Here is a 17,850-nt window from a genome sequence, read left to right as displayed (position 1 = left end):
AAAGTGTATTACTCTGTTAAACTACGTGACTACATTTTATGCATCTTCCAGGACTTTCCGGTGGCGCGGGAAACGAACAGGCTGAACTCTCTGCAGCTGCAGGATCCGTATTGTTCACTGCAGAGCTGCTGCACGCTGCCTTCCTGTGTCTCTGTGTATGTGCGACTTAGTATTGCAAAAGAAAAATGCCTGCCACCCGCTCCATGGTAAGAAAAACTGCCTCACATTTACTTCATTATCAGCAATACTACTTTATTATCTTCTGGATTATAAAACATCCCGTTATGATAACTCTGTAACAACTGAGGGCTACCATGGAAGGGCAAGATACGTTTACACATGATCACTAAGTTAAGTTCACTTTAAAAAGTTTAGAAGTAACTTTAATGTTGGCTTGTTCATTTACAACGACTGGAATCCATGCCAGTTTTATTGAAATATAAATGAGCCACTTAATATGGATGGCTTACATTTGACCAGGTTTAACCAACAGGGGTGTGTCCCCTAGGCTAAACTATGTTAGTAGTTTGATCTGAAACATTAGTGTTGGTTGATCAATTGATTAGTCATTGTACAGAAAGTAAATATTTATAACACTTTAACAGATTAACTAAGTAAAAAGTAGGAAAACCCTTTTTTTTTTTAACTTCTATGAAAGAAACTTTACTCTTTGGGGTTTTAGACAAAACAAGCAGTTTGGACATGTTGACTTGGGCATATTGCTCTTTGTTAAATGTTTACTGACATTTTTAAGACCAAATGATCAGTTGAGAAAATAATTGATGATAAAAGTACTCATTACTCAGTCCTATCATAAATCATTTGAAGTCTAGCAGGCGATATCACTTAAAGAGGTCCAACTGTTAGCTGTGCAGATGCTATTTCAGAAGTTGGTACCCATTTTTGTAACACGGCCTGATTTGATGCTCTGCTGTCCACAAAGTTCAGAGGTCAATGGTATCAGTCACTTGGGCTCATATTCTCAGGTGGCATGTTAACAATTAAGTGTCCTGTGCACTTTAGTAGCTTTTCCCTAAACATGTTGTGATTCACAGAAACTGGCGGCCCAGCCTCCATCGACCAGGATGAGTTTGAGGAGCTTCCGCAGCGTCCCTCTGGTTCCCATGGAGACGTCCTCTTCTTCCTCTGATGACAGTTGTGATAGCTTTGGCTCCGACGGAGGCTTTGCAAACATGGTAACAATAAAATATCTAAGTCCTACTATTAATAAAACGGTGTTAAACGTGTCGGGGTCTTTGCAACACCATCTGCAACTAAAGATTGTGTCTGTGTTTAGAGGAGCAACTTAAGACCGACGAGGAGGATGGCAGTGAAACCAAAGGTGTTTAAGGCCTCATCAGAGGAGGATACATGCAGCGGGTTTGAGGACAGTGTGATCAACAGACGGATGAAAGCCATGGTCAGTTTTCAGAACATATTTCAGAACTTCCTCACACACCACAAAAGTTCAGTCCTAATCATTAATTGTATTTTCCTTCAGAAAGTAGACTCTGAACCTCCGAGACGTGGGCGCAGGTCCACCATCCTGAAGGTTGCCATGACATTCCCCACCAAGAAGACGGGCAAGAAGAGGCCTGCATCCGAACCACTCACTCAAAAAAAAGAACAGGACTCCGACTCTGAGGGAGAGGAGAACTTCATCAACAAGAGAGCCATGAATATTAAGGAGAACAAAGAAATGGTACAATTTGCTCTATTTATTTCACATTAATTACTTACAGCATCTAGTATTATGAACTGAACTTTGACCTGAACAGCCTCCATTTTTACTATTTCACTCATGTTGTATGTATTTTTTTTTTTTTTTTTAGCTGGCCAAGCTCATGGCAGAGCTGAACAAAGTACCCGGACTTTTCCCAGGACGGGGGTCAATGTCTGCATCCACTACGGTAATTTAACCCCGACGATAAATATTTGACTCTGTTTTGATACTTCTCATCATAGCACACGGTAGATTGTCAGTGCTCTGTATTAATTGGTGTCGCTTTGTCTTATTCAGCCTCGACAGGCACCTCGGCGGTCCATGGGAACTCCCGGAGGTTGCCGGAGAAACAGCGAGCGTTTGTCTCGCCCCCACACACGGTCCCGCACACAAGTGGACGGACCCCCCAGCCCGACCCCAGAAGAAGAGCCCGAGGACAGCTTCAGCCTGGTTCGCAAAAGCCGCTACTTTGAGGAAGTCGACGAGCCGGTAAGTCAGACCACAAACCTCCTGCGTGTCTCGTCCCCTTTTCATCGCATCGCATCAAATTCTCTTCATGAACAGCGCAGTCATTAACTACATTTCTTTCATTAGCAGCCGCGTCGCCGTTCCTTCAATGGTGCCAAGGCCATCCCTCATGTAGTGCGGCCTGTGGACGACATCACAGAGGCAGAGCTGCAGGGCATCTGCAACAACGTGCGGGAGAAAGTCTACAACAGCTCCACTGTAGGTCCACCATTCACTGCAATGCTGAAATAGGTTTGAGCGGCTGCATTTGCTTGTTGAGCACTTTGCCTGAATATTTTTTTCTCTTTATTTTTTTTCAGGGATCCACTTGCCACCAGTGCCGCCAGAAAACAATCGACACCAAAACCAACTGCCGTAATCCAGAGTGTGTGGGGGTCAGGGGTCAGTTCTGCGGCCCCTGTCTTCGTAACCGCTACGGAGAGGAGGTCCACGACGCTCTGCTGAATCCGGTGAGTACCTTTTAACGTACAAGGTAGTATTCACACGTGATTGGGAGTGTGTTGGGCAGCTCTGACTGACTTCTTAATCGTTCTTCCTGGTAGGAGTGGCATTGTCCGCCATGCAGAGGGATCTGCAACTGCAGCTTCTGTCGGGCCAGAGAAGGTCGCTGTGCTACAGGAGTGTTGGTGTACCTGGCCAAATATCATGGATTTGACAATGTGCACGCCTACCTCAAAAGGTGACTTTGTCTTTTTCAAAATTTGAAGCGTGTTTATTTAGACTTGACTGTCTTGACTGTTTTTTAACACTGAGACTCATTTTATGTTCACTGCAGCTTGAAAAAGGAGCTGGAAGATAAAGGCGAGTGAGCTGTGGAGGAAGGAGCTCATCTTGTACCTGACTGAATCAACTATTCATGGTGTTTCAAGCAATATAACACAATGTTAATTGTTGTTCCTGTTTATGAAATTTCACGTGCTTTTTAAGCGTTGACTGACATCTGGAGGAGGCCCATGCAGCCAGTTCTCTCCAGCCTAAAAGCTTGCTTTGTTTTTGTTTTCCTGCCTGTTCAAAAGAGCTGAGCTTTTACATTAAGACTGGTTGACTGTAAACTCAGGTGGACAAAAACAAATTTTAGGAATATGTCTCATACTTGATTGTTGTCCAAACATTCACATGGGATCTCAAATGTTTTAAGACAAATGATGTATATATTCACATAGCATGGGATCATAGATGAATCATCATCCTCCCTGCTGCAAAAAGTACATGCTTGTTCAGATGATCTTCTGTATTTTTACATTGTTTTAAATGTACATATTTTACACTGCCATCTTGGGAATGCCTTTTTTTTTTTTTTTTTTTTTTTTTTCTAGTTCCAAATTAATGCTTGTGTTTTTACAAGTTTTGTAAATCTGCTGAAAGTGTAAATGTAAACAAAAAACCCCAATATTTGCTTTAGTTGGGATGTTCTGCAGCAATGGCCCAATGATCTGCATGCCAGTGAGGTGGTGCAGGTGGAAAGGGCATAGACTCTGGGGTCCACTGCCTCTCACTTTTTAAACCGAGAGGAACTGTGTGATATACTACAGCGCCTGGTTAAATATCCTTCATTAGATAACTGTCACTAATGGTGTGGAAACAATTAGCACACTCTAATGGGAATCTCTTACCTGTAAATCATTTTATCCTGTTAAAGCACATTCTCGCTCTGCTCCAGTCTCTTTGGCTCATTTTCTGCCTTACACTGTTAAGTAGGAATGGTTGAAGGTGCCACTGAAGTGGCAATAGAGTTATGGGCTGCATTTTCTGTTCAGAAGTGCGATACTCTACACGGAATGACATGAAATTAACCTTTGTGTCGCTCATCTTTGAAATGCACTTCATTCGACCTGCACCAGGACACACTGATTATATGATACTGTTTCAAAATAATCAATGGCTGAGATTTCGTCTTCAGTGTAACGGCAGGAGGAGGTTATCTGACTGCCGCTTGTATTTATCAGGCACGGCACTCCTAACAGGAAGAGTGATGCTGAACTTTTGATGGGGATATCTGTTATGCTGATGCTTGATTTGTGCTCATTGGGTTAACTGTACATTTTCATTAAAGTGTTAATCGCTGCGGAATCATGTTATCAGTTTTCTTTGACTTGACTCACTCTATCCAGAACAGTGGCAGCTGTAATTACTGTTATTGAAACGTGTTGGGAGAACATGATGATTGAAGATCTTGAGGAGCCTGAAGGCTGGAAGTTTATTAACGTTTCCAACGCTGTTAGCAAGCTATGGTCAGTGTTTAAAGTAGGCTTGCATTCCTTAAGAGAGTAAAACTAATGTTTTCTGGCTAAAAAGATGACACTATCCTGTCTGCACAAGCTGCCGGGGCCAAATAATCACAGTTTACAACAATAAGCTGCATTAAACTACACAAAGCAATGTTTACTTCAAGTTCACAGTGTCTATCGTCAGAATATAACTACAGTAAATGAATAGTCTGCAGAATATTGACTTTACCATCTTAGACAATCAGGGGACAAATGTGCACAGGGAACTTAACACCCTCGCCATGACTCACCATCCAGGCTTTGAAGTGGTGTTCATGAATCCATTGGTTCTATGAGTCCAGTCTGCATACATGGTCCAGCACTATGTTGATTTTGAATTCACACATGAGCTTATAACTGTTGCTTTGCTCTCCTTAATCAAATAAATTGTATATGCAGCGTTAGCCGTACCTGGAAAATGCACTTCAACTATTTAGACACCGTTGTATCGCATCCTCGTATGACATTCATCAATTGAGATAAAACATTTTTTAATTCAAATAAGACTAAATGTATGCTATGTGTCATTTGATTCTCTACTCACAAAAACTATTACCACTGTTTCTAGTAGATCAAGGAATGGTAAAATGGCTACATGGGGAATGCATAGCCTCAATCTGTGGCCTTACACACACACACACACACACACACACACACACACTTCCTGTAGGTTACTTTCAGCTCAATCTGTGGCCTTAGCCCACAAACAAAAAATCCTTAATTTCTCATTATACTGTTGGGGTCAGCAGTCTTATAAAAAAATTGATCGTTAAATTATTTGGGGTTTTGTATCATATGGGTGGTCTTCAGTCAATGGTTAGCTAACTAACGTCACGTTACCTAATTTAAGACTGTCATGTATTAACATTTAAAGTCACAGAGATAAGCATTATTTTATTTTTTTCAAAGAAAAGAAACATCTTATCGAGAGTTTGGTGACAAGATCACTACCACTCCCATGTGTGTATGATAAACATGTAGGTGGAGCCAGCAGCCGGTTAGATCACTACCACTCCCATGTTATGCTTAGCGGTTAGCTTAGCTTAGCTTAGCATAAAGATTGGAAACCAAAGGAGACAACAGTGGATGGGAAAAACAGCTAGCCAGCTAGCTTTCAACAAAATGGACCTCACACATCAACAAATTTAACATGTAATGAGTGTTAGATAAAGGTGAAAATGAATTTTATTTCCTTTAGACAGAGCCGGGCTAGCTGATTCCAGTCTTTATGCTCAGCTCAACTAACCGACAGTTGGCTCCAGCAAGAATGAACATATTTCCCAAAATGTCAAAGTATTCCTAAAATGTTTGGACTTGTCATTGACAAATTGATTGATTGATCCATTTAATATTTTCTTTGTCGTACTTTCAAGTGTCTTTAAGTGACTATAGTAACAGTGAATAAACGGTTACTAGCCGAAAAGATTTTGCAATCAACAATTGTGTTAATTCAAAAAATCCAATAGGTCCTCTATTATTAATGCTGTTTATTAATAATGAAGTCTGTAGATCTACATTACATTACATTACAGTCATTTAGCAGATGCTTTTATCCAAAGCGACTTACAGGAAGTGTATTCAACATAGGTATTCATATCTAGTGTTTATTAATTACGCAACTGCACACAACAATGAAACAAAACAATAAAATAGAATATTATTGACACAGCAATATTACACAGATATCGACACAACAATAGTGTCATAAAAAAATGCCAGGTTATATATTACCAGGAATAGTTAAAAAAATAACACGTTTATTAGATACATTTGTAGTGTCTGTGTTTTATTTTGTCTTGTCCCATTTATGAGTAGAACATTATATTTGGAATACCTCTTTATATAAGGCAATTCATTAGAACACTAATTATGGTAAATGGTTAAAGGATAGGTTTTCTCGCAGGTTTTTTTTGTATTGCACTAGGCTACATAAATAAAATGTTATATAATTAAAATGATCACATGATGATACTAATACATTGTAACTTATATTCCAAAACTCCTCTTTTTTTCCTCCAAAAGGAACATTTCAAAAACTATTATTAGTATAATAAAGATGCACTTGAAAATACTAGTCCTGTATTAAATACCAATGATCATCCACTTTGGCGTGATGAATATTTAGGGAAGTAATTGTTTACAACGCTCAAGCATTGAGCTGATCTGGTAATCAGGCTATGAAATACAATATTTATTCATTAGAGCAGATTTAATGAGGCCTTGCGGCGCTAATTATGAAAACCAGTGTAGCAGCAAATGAGTAGCGCACGGTGGCGGGCTGCGGGGTACCTGTGAGGAGGGACTGGGGGTTGAAGTGCCCTGAGTGCCATGGCACACTGAGCAGCAACACACAGCCCTAACTGCGGCCGCCCAGCCCACAGCATACATCAGCCGACCTGTAGACAGGTCGCAGATGGGCCCCACATCCCAGCAAACCCTGCTCTCCTACCTCCAGGAATAGAGCTTGGATTTCCCCAAAGCATCTTTTGTCCAGATTATCTGATTTATCATTATCACGATGTAGAAAATCTCGGTACAGTGGTGCTTCAGGTGGACGTGCCAAGAGCAGCGAGGCTTTTAAATATTGTGTCACTGATCTACTGCCAGCCATGAAGCTGAAACAGGCTGAGCGCTTACTCTGCAGTTTCTATTTGTATGCAGGTCTGAAGATATGTGGTGGTGTTCACAGCATAATATGGGTTTGATTGACTGATATTTTCATTATGGCTGCAGGGTAGCGTGAAGACTGTTAATTTGCTTGGGAGTCCTGCAGGTCTACGGTGATTGTAGTAGAGCCAGAAGAAAAGCTGAATAAATGAAACTCACAGGGCACAATCACAATCTGTGGGTCAAAATCAACTGATTAATTATAATTTAGAATCAATCTGTCAGGCCTCTGTAATAAACACCCTTTCAGACTTGCTGCTTAATAACCAGCTTTACATGGTACAAATGTAACATGGTACGCGTAGTAAAGCGAAATTATTACAGGAAATACATACAGAATAATTGGATAAGTACGAATTGTGGTTATAAACTGAGGAATTATATCAACTCTTCCTGCTTTTTTTGATGCAGCTCAGCAAGATAACTTTCCACACAAGAATCTCCCTTCTGACTCTGACCTCTACATCCTGCAAAGCGTAGTGAGGAGAGTGCTGTTAAATGCACAGTGAGTGACTCTGGGTGGCAGAAGGCTTATGACATGTTCCTTTCCTCCTGTACCAGCCTGCAAAGTGATGGAAACAGCAGTTTGGTCCAGGTGTCAGGGACATTATCAAAGAAAAGGGCTGCCTGCAGTTGCTCCATCTCACAGGAAATTGCCAACTCACCCTAACAAAGAAAGGCATAAGTGCACTTGCTGCTGCCTTCAAGGCGAGCGTGATAAGATGACATTATAAATACAGAATTGTTCATGGTGGTGGAGGGGTAGGCACATCAGGAAGCTGAACTTGACAATTCTGTTTTTCGTGTGAGCGCCTATAAAGCCTGTATGGGTTTATCTAAAACAAAATCAGCTTCTTATCCACTTGGGATTCATCCATTTCGTCAATGTGTTGAGCTGGTATTGTGGATGTTTGTATTTTAAAGCACTTGCAGCTTCACATAGTTCACAACGTCAGCTCCAGGAGGAGTGAGACAACTGACAGGAAAGAAAAGATGATACAGAGCTTATGAAAATTATGCAAAAACATCTCTTGCACACTTCATATACAATGAGTATATAGTAAGTAAACTGTGAGCTGTTTCTGCACATTTAGCATAATTTACAACACGCTAAGAACAAGTAGTAAGGGGATTTTAATTGCTCTCATTGGATACAAAGTCTTGTCTTTGTCATCAAAAACATTGTCAAAAAGGTTAAAAAATAAAATAAATAAGCCTACAAAATGCATGTTCAAGATCTATCTATGCTGGTGCTAAATCATATGGACATGCTGTAAATAATGCTGCTGCCTCTCATACTGTTGAGCGGTCACTCTCAGATACATATTTCTTAATGGCACCTGAAGGGGGAGCTCTAATACAGGCAACTTGCTGCACCTTATCTTCCTCCAACTTTCAACAAGTCTTCAGGAAATGGAGGAGAAAGTGAAAGGACTATCAGCGCTTTGCCTCACATATCAAATACATTTAATCAAACACAAAGAAACTCTGCACACCAGAAAACACTCAAAGAGTTGTGTAAATGTGTGGCAGAAATTAAGTAGTTTAGTACACCTTATGACTTTGAAGGGGAGGCTTTTACACCTGCAGCATCAGAGCTGAATATTCAGCGATCTGACAGGAGGACGATGACATTGTCTGAGCACAGTGTTGTGAAACTTCACATTAAATTCTCTTGAGTCCAGCAGCACACTCTGACTGCGGGAGGGTGAGGGGAAGGTGGGTGTAATTATGACCAGGGGAACACAGGGTTGTAATCTGTAAATCTATTCTTACCCTAAGTGAGAACTGGTACATTGGATTGATTTTATTGAGATCATACATTATAAATGGGGCATGGAGGAGCTTACAGCCTTGAGATGGTGGTGCTCACGTGCTTCATTAATTTTTACTTCATTAACTCTCTCCTTCAGACCCTTCAACACACAATTCACTGCCGACCATGAATCCTGGCTACAGTCTAATGGACAAGCCTGGGTCGACTTTCAGTGGAGTGGATACACTGAAGTAACGCTGTCCAAACAAATCAGTAACACATGAAATATACATAACCTCAGATCAATGCGTATTCATGCGCAGGTCATGTATTTTTCAAACTTGTGGCTTTACATAAAAAAATGACATAAAACATAAAAGTCACAATGAGATGAAGTGCTGTGTCAATTTAGCTGTCATTCCAGTGAGTCATTCCAGTCACAGAAACAAAAAGCATGGGAACAAAAACACTCAGAGGAAAGAGTTCACAATGAATCTTATACATACAGTGTTTCTTGTTAATTGTGCTATTGACTACAGGGCATTTTTATAAAAATTATGAGTGTCACTTTTGTTGTTTTCAAAATTAATCAGTGATTGGTTTAAAATCCAGCAAGATAATTACAGATTACAGAGCCTCGTACTTACATAGCTACTGTATTCCTGCAGTGTGCTTACTTAATTCTGTGTTTACCAATTTATAAACTAATAGGGGCTATAGCGGTCACTTTTTGTTTCGCAGCAAGGTATTTAAAAATTCCTGCAGCGGGCTCTTTTCAATGGGCCATTTGTTTAATATTATAGCCTTAAACCCAACAATAGCAATCAGTCATGAAAGCACCTATGCATGCTGCTCTGCCCTGCGTCACCATTAACTCCAGACAAGTGATGGCCTTCGCTGGTTTGCAAGGTGAGAGAAGGGAGGTTGTCGGTAGGTAAAGAGAAATAAATGGATAGTGTTGGTTTGCGTTTTACTTTTTCCCCCTCTTTTCTTAATGATTGACCTATTGAGCAACTGTGGGAGTGTGTGATTTGTTGTGAAAAATCAACAGTGGGTGCAGTATTCTTGAGAAAAAGTTGGAGAGAGACTTGGTGAGAGCGTGTTGTTGCAGGTTTTAGGCAGCGAGCTAAAGCTGTGGAGTGTCAGTGTCAAATGGAAAGTGCATCATTTGACTTTAAAGACACCCTCAAAACATGTTTCAAGACATATAAAAATACTCTTCTTGGAGTATAGATTTGTGTCCGAAATGTCTTTTCGATAAAAAAAAGAAGGTAAAATTACTTAATTAAGAATTCTTCTTCTCCCTCTTTAAAAAAAATCCAGAATCTATGAATACGCATACCTGTTTCACTAGACAAAAGATTTCATCCATTCTCAGTGTATGTGTCCTGTAGGCTTCTAGTCTTGGACCAGGATTGGCTGCCAAACTAGTAGTGATGTCACAAAACTACAGGCTTTTCAAATTCAGCATTTGTATGTAGCTTGAGTGCATCCGTGTTGAGTCTCATATGGAGGCGGTGAAGTTGTTCGAGCTTCAAACCTGTTGTCAGACTCTTCCCTCACTGAGCATGAGAACAACACACATCAGTGAGCAGGCGCTAAGTGCTTTTCCTCTGAGGCAGCATAAACTTCTTAACATTTCAAAATCGGTTACGACAGCTGTCCCGGAGAACATTTGTGAGATCTGTTTCACCACACATGTTGAAATGATGATTCCCTCATTACATTTGCCATCAAACAATATCTCCAAAGCTAACAGTTGACAAAATCCAGTTAAAACATTCAAGGGGGAAAAGCTCTTAAAGGAAGAATTAATGGGAGCAAAAGAAAAACAGCTCTTAGACAATTAGCACCAGAGACCACTCTATAATCTTAAGATTATTTTCACCACTTTAAAGCAGCACACATGGTTCGTATTGTGGCGGGGCAGAATGAACAACACTTGAGTGGATTTGATTTGGTCTCCCTAATCTGCATTTCCTTTAACATGCCTTTCTTCTGTTCCAAACTGTCAGTGTTGATCAAATCCAGCTGGAATAAGCCAGTGTGTGTCATCCCAGTTTCCAAATCTTTCACAAAATTTTTCCCTTGTAAATAAAGTGTTTGGTCTGAGGCGTGTTTCCAGTTGTTGCCTGTCATTAAATGTTTATTTTTATTACGCTTGTCTGTAAATCGTCTGTAAATTAAGATGCATTTTATTGTAATCCCTAATATAGTATGTATACATGTTGAAAAGATTTATCCCATATAAGAAACATTACCCATCACATCAAAACTATATGTTTATCTATCACTTAAATATTATGGATTCTCACTTATTTCACAAGAAAATATCTAAGACAATAAGTATAGAGACATCTTGTTGATGACCCACAAATGATGATTTAAAATTGAGTGAAATTAATCTACAGTTCATTTTTCTCGAGAACCCAGAGGGCCCTCCACAGGGCCCATAGGCGTCCCCAGAACTCGCTTTGAGAACCACTATATTAGATCTTGTTAACAGACACATCCCAAAGCTATTTTCATTTAAATAACACATTGTATTTTTCGTGGATTAATAAAAAAAAAAAAACTGTAATTGCAAAATCTGTAATTTAACCCTGGGGCTGGTTGCTTAACCAAACATGCTTTGGCTGGTTAGGCTTAGTCACAGAGGAAATGTCTGGCACACAGATTGAATTTGTTCTCTCTGAAGTCAAAGGCAGGAAAACAATTAAGTGTCTGCCGCACATTTCACTGTGTACCACTTGACACAGTTTTTCACATCACTGGGGCAATTGTCTGCAGAGAGCGACGAGACAAAGCCATTACTTCCAATGTCTCAAAAAGATGGCATGGTTATTTTCTGATTTTGAAACATTTCAATTAAGCCACTGTTGGAGATAATAAACATAATGTTGGGAGACTTGCTCTGTTGTCTTTTGTGCTGTCACGTCCGTTTTGTGGACGTTTACTGCCGTTAAACCAAAGGTGCATCAGAGGGAGCTTTGGTCCCAGAGGTAGATAGGTGCTATGTGTGTATGTGTGTGTGTGTGTGTGTGTGTGTGTGTGTGTGTGTGTGTGTGTGTGTGTGTGTGTGTGTGTGTGTGTGTGTGTGTGTGTGTGTGTGTGTGTGTGTGTGTGTGTGTGTGTGTGTGTGTCACCATCCTCCAGAGCCCCTTCCCCTCCTCTAACTTCGTCTTTCATTCAACGTTGAGTCCTTTCAAAACAAGGTGAAGTTCAGCAAAGTTTCTCTGCAGAGATGATCAAACAGTCACATCACTAATGGCGATGGGTGACAGGGCCAGTGAATACAGATCAGCTTTAATTGTGGTGGGTCTTACTGCCACTGTCTGTCAATCTGAGCCTTTGAATTGGTGAAAATTTGCTCTGTTCATTCTGTTAAATGACGTATCCAATTAAATGCTTTAGAATTCATGATCTTCAGTCAAGGTTAAATGAAAGCAGTTACTCCTGTCAGTAAGGTGATTAAAAGCTGACTACATCAGGCATATTTTGTGCAAAAATTTAAATTTGGAACTAAAGCATGAATCTTTATTCATCATGCGCAGTCCTGCTATATAAATGTCCAGCACAGTCGCTTTTAATCATCTTGTTCATTTTAAATCTCACTTTAGTTTTTTTATAATAAGAGGCATCAAATGACTGTTTTACATACTTATGAAACTGTCGACAGCACTAAAGATGCTTTTTAAAAGCACGTTGTTGTTGGGTTTTTTTATACTGCAAACTCTAAAAAAGCAGGTTGAGACCTTGATAGCCAGCCAGTTTAATATAATGCAAAATAATGTTTGTCCCATTACCTTTTTTAACTATGATTGAAGGGATGGAGCAATTCCTGCTCAGCAAAACAAAGAAAAAAAGGGTTTTGACAATTGGATTAAATGAACAAGTGCACCACAGCAAGGAAATTAATTTCCTTCCAACAAGATGGATGTTGTACCGGGTTATTAATGAGCATATAATGTGCTTGTGCAAGTAAGTTTTCTGTGTTGTGATAAATGTGACGATGGAGGTGAAGAGCATGTTGACTAATGAGTGTTGTCCGGGGATCTGATCCCGGTGGCCACTGGGGAAAAAGACACCGTCTGGATTTCACACTCCACATGATGTTAATACCCTCGAGGTTCACCAGTCAAGCTGCTTGTTAAAGAATCACCACTGTCATTTCTACATTCCCTCTGACCCAACCAGATCCAGGTTTAATTTGTACTGTTCATAATTGAAAGTTATACTTACAGCTTCTTATATGATCTGATTTGCTTTGAAATGGCAATAACTGGTATTATGAAGTCAAAATCAAAGTCCTCCATATCCCACAGTGAGGCTGTAACCTTTAGTAACTGCTAGAAACTAATTAGACACCTAATATTTCAACTTAAGTGTCCCATTTTTTTAGCATCTTTAATTATATCTTAAAGAAAATTGTATTTGTCGCACTTTATCAGTATCATATGAACAGATGTCAAAAGAAAGGGACTTGAAAAAAACAACTTTACTAAAACTACAATGTGTAAACCTACATGTCAATATATGTTTGTTTTAATACGAAAACCTGAGATTTACATTTTCCTGTGACATAATAACATTTCCATATGTTGTTTTCTTGCAGATGATGTTCTGTTTTCAACTATAGAGCATTTATTATAAGACGAAATATAAAAAATAAAAAAAGCTATATGTGATTTCAATTCATGTTTGTGTTCAAATGAAATAAGAATCACAAAATCTATTATAAGATGGTTAAGGATTAGCTGCAATATTGAGATATCTTTATATGTATAAAGTTGGTTTATGCATGAGACACTAAAATTTAAACTGATCATATAAATGGTGTCAATTTGGCTCAAGGTTAGCAAATAGTTTGCCGCAACTCACCCTAAAAGTTACAAGGAAGAAAGAATGCAGCAGCAGACAATCATTAGAGGGAACTTTAGGTTCTTCTGCATCGACTCCTTTAGATACATAATGGGACACAGACCTGAGGGCCAAGATATACATTTGAATGACTGCCAAAAACACAAACTAGGCTCACTCAGGGGTTCATGGGGAATAAATAAGGCTGTGGATTACATCAAATCTCTTTTCAAACCACTACTCTTGCACACCACTCCCAGTGTAGAGACCATTTAAACTCTAGAAGGGGCCAAACATCAGCAGTTGGTCTCCTTTAAACAAGTCTGACTAAAGTAGAAAAATAAATAAAGCCTCCAGCGCTCTACTTTAATGTATTCAATTAACTTGGGTCCCTCTAGAGAACTCCAGCGCACACTTGGATAAAGAGAGAGCGTATCGCCTGGAGATGAATACGCTGAATGCACTCATTCTAGAGACCATGATTGGAAATCTTCCTCAACAGGTTCTTACTTAATTAAACTTCCCTTCATCTGACTTTTCTGTCGCTTTCGAGGGAAAATTGGGAGAGGCATATTGAAAGCCAGGGAAACTTTGTTCACCATAGCATGTTGTTTACAGGGCAATTGGGGGGGACTTGTAGGGCCCGTGATAACCTCCACCATCACTGTGGAAAGTCAACTCAGCCTGAAAGAACAGAGAAGTATACGAAATCTCCAATTCAATCATAGACAATTATGTGGTGAAATGAGAGGAATTCAGCAGCCGTCAAGTCTGAGTGGGAGGGATAATTATCTGGCAGTCATTACTGCTCCCATAATAGCATTTAACGACATTCATATACTGTATGGACATATTGCGCTAGCTGGAAACATGTAAGTTGAAAATAATCAGACCAAGCTTGAAAATATATGAAGCCCTCTGTATGCTGGGAATGGTAACATGTTCATAATGTCCTTGAGTGAATGATGTGTGCGAGTGTGAAATTTATCTAATTATCTCAAATGTGTCTCGTGAGAATCCATTCAGCGTCCCTTTGTACCTTATTTTCCCTCTGCAGCCCCATTGTGCAGCAAAGCCCCAACAGAGTTTCCTGTCTATTAAAATCAATCTCTCATCACTTCGCCTACATCCACCATTTGCTGCACTTTTTTCCATAACAAATCAACTTAATCAAGCTCATTAAGTGTCATTATTAGCTATTTATTGTTATCTCCCTCAGTGTAGCGCTGACAGGTCCACCCCGCCCACACGTGTCCCCCCTGATACCGGGACCTTTGCTTGTCAAGACGGCTCTGCACTCAGTTCTAATTGGCCTTTATTGTGTTGTTCTCGCAAGGAAGAGGAGAGATGGGGCATCATCTGCAAAACATGAAACATCTCTGTATTGCTCCTCATTCTTCAGAAGTTGCTAAAACAAATCCTGTGAGGAAATAATGCCCTAAAATGAAGCGATATGGTGCAAGGACGTGGAAAATGGGCATGAAGAAGGTGCCCCACATTCCTTTTGTGTTTGAGTGTGGTGTTTAACGCTGTGGACGCTCCTTAATGCAGCATGGCGAATGTATTTCCACAGCTGTCAGGATGATGGACAGAGGGGCGAGTCTCTCCATTGCAGCGACATGCTTCTACCTGCACACAATAGACCTGCAGGATGGGAGTGTAGACTGATGAGAGGGGGAGAGGGAGGATATATATGTGTGCTGCTGTGGAGGAGGAGGAAGGGGGGTTTGAAGGGTGCTGGGAAGTTCGTCCCATCGCAGGAGTTATTAAGTTTGTCTCTCGGACACACTTGGTTTCACCAGGGTGCTCGTCCCTCATTCATAATAGATGCTAATCTGTTCAGGGCTGACTGATGACAGAGCTTCCTGCCCTTCATAGAATTAGTCCTCAGCTTTATCAAAGGACCCAAACTGCCTGCTAATTAGACTCATTTCCTCCTGCATGAATTATTTATTTCCATTGTAACTGATCAGAGGCGATTGTGACGCATCACGCTGCCACCAGTTTTCACACAGATGCGCATACCAACACAAGTTCTAAAACTCGGTGTATGAATATGGAGTTTAATGGGAGCATGGACTGGTTCAACTGCTTCCTCGCCAAATGAAAGGTTTTCATAGTAGTTTAAATGACACAATTTGAATGGGCAGTTTCAATATACACATTAGTATTTCAGAGAGGTATACCTCATTATGATCAATCTTCATGCAATACTTAGAATACTTGTGTTGCACTTAAAGAAAAAGAAAGGACATTTGTCATCATCCTGTTTTTACTTCTCAGTGGTTGAATGTTAGAACATTTACTTAAGCACAGTATTTGACAAAAAATTTGAGGAACTTGTATTTTACTTCAGTATTTCCATTTTTTTTACCCCACTATATGTATCTAATAACTTACTAGCTACTTTGCAGACTCAAATCAATAACACAAAATATAATCAACAAATAAATTCAGATTCATTATCATAGTTTGACATAAGACTTTGTTTATCCTGCAACATTAATATTTATTGATGCACTTAACGCATCAATAAATATTGTATCTTATTATATTTTAATATATGTTATTCTGAAATAGGCCATTCTGCATAATGAGCAGCCTACTTTTACCTTTGGTACTTTAAAATGGCAATAGACAAGTGAATTGATTGTACAACATAATGACTAATGTCACCACTGGCGTTTAGATGGGTTTCCTATAAACCTCACTTTCACTATTCTTGGTTGTTTCCAGCGTTAACCATGTAGCTAGCCCTAGCCATGCTAGCTATCGCTAACACTAGCAGCCAGGAACGGACTCATTGTCCATTTGATAAACTAAACAAAGAACACATTTTCTTGCGGTGGCCTTTCTAAATAGAGCACTGGTGAAACTTACTATTTTTTGTTACATCTGATCCGGCTGTCACTGCAACAGTGGCGATAACAATAATACCACTTGGAAACACTACGGGTATATTTAGATGCTAATACATTTGTACTTTCACTCAAGTAAAAGTTTGAAGGCAGGACTCTTACTTTTATAACATAAGAGTGTAGCCTACTTCTTCCATCACCGTAAATGCCAATATAAACATTAAAATGTTTTTGGTCATTAATCCACTCCTGTTCATACTGACTGTGAAGAGACTGCCTCCTAATACTATTTCAATGCCAGAGATGTTGGAACAACACGTTGCAAACCACTTGATTTATCTGGTCATTTAGAATTAATTTTACACAGAATGAGTACATTGTAACTTACATTGTAAAGAGGAGAAACAATTACAACAACCAATAAAGCTTAATGTAAGCATGAGTATTGTTTAAAAATAATGTTTAAAAATCTAAACCAATCCTTTAAATAGGAGACACTACACAAAGTTACAAATGCACCCTTCCTATAGTTGCTGTATAATGTTGTAGAGTGAAGGTTTATGGATATATTCCATAAGTTCTGTTCTCCTCATCAAAACATTCACTCCCTAATTAGATCTACTTAAGCAATTTTGTCGAGGGAAAAAAAATGTTGTGCTTAATTGCATTACTATCTGGAAGGCAGAAATATGCAGAGCGAAAAAACGTATAGCAACGTGAGGGAACTGCTAATTAGTCCGATATTTGGTTTGCATTACCAAATAGCACATTACGCCCCGCACGGGTAGGAGGCTAAAGAGAGTGAGGCTTCTGTTCTTGAAACTGTAATCAAACAAAGACAGATGTACGGATAAACACTAGAGGAAAAGTTTGACATAATTGTTCATCTGCTCTCTGTTCACTCTGATTCTTCTTCTGGGAGAGAACGGCTTGTTATAGACGCTTCCTTCTCTGTGATTTCACATTTATAGGCGCCGTGTGTCACACAAAGTGCATATATCTCAAACCACAATACCTACTGATAAGGTTAATAAAAACAGTTCAAATATTACAATAGCATGAAATGTGCAAGAGCTGAAATATTCATGATGGTGTATTGTGCCGCATTTCAAAAGCGTATATTTACAAATCAGCCCGATACAATGTGCTCCAGAAGCCTGCCATTTCTTCTAATTTTAAACACCATAAGGC

The 17,850-nt window shown here is 39.6% G+C and overlaps 1 protein-coding gene across 2 annotated transcripts; it reads left to right on the top strand.

Annotated features, from left to right (window-relative positions):
• The first annotated feature begins 99 nt into the window (after positions 1–99).
• Positions 100–4,315, top strand: cdca7a (cell division cycle associated 7a). Of its 2 annotated transcripts, none has more exons than XM_054615555.1 (10): positions 100–206; positions 1,056–1,196; positions 1,298–1,420; positions 1,502–1,702; positions 1,833–1,910; positions 2,021–2,212; positions 2,321–2,449; positions 2,551–2,700; positions 2,794–2,930; positions 3,027–4,315. In XM_054615555.1, the coding sequence occupies exons 1-10, from the start codon at positions 186–188 to the stop codon at positions 3,058–3,060; spliced, it is 1,206 nt and encodes a 401-aa protein (XP_054471530.1). In that variant the 5' UTR covers positions 100–185; the 3' UTR covers positions 3,061–4,315. The 2 variants fall into 2 exon arrangements, with proteins under 2 accessions (XP_054471530.1, XP_054471529.1); XM_054615554.1 differs by having other exon boundaries at positions 2,318–2,449.
• The last annotated feature ends 13,535 nt before the right edge of the window (positions 4,316–17,850 follow it).

This window comes from Anoplopoma fimbria, chromosome 16 (assembly GCF_027596085.1).
Source record: "Anoplopoma fimbria isolate UVic2021 breed Golden Eagle Sablefish chromosome 16, Afim_UVic_2022, whole genome shotgun sequence".
In the NCBI taxonomy this organism is placed as follows: Eukaryota; Metazoa; Chordata; class Actinopteri; order Perciformes; family Anoplopomatidae; genus Anoplopoma; species Anoplopoma fimbria.
The sequence above is the reverse complement of the archived record's forward strand: the minus strand, read 5'-3'. Positions and strand labels throughout refer to the sequence as shown.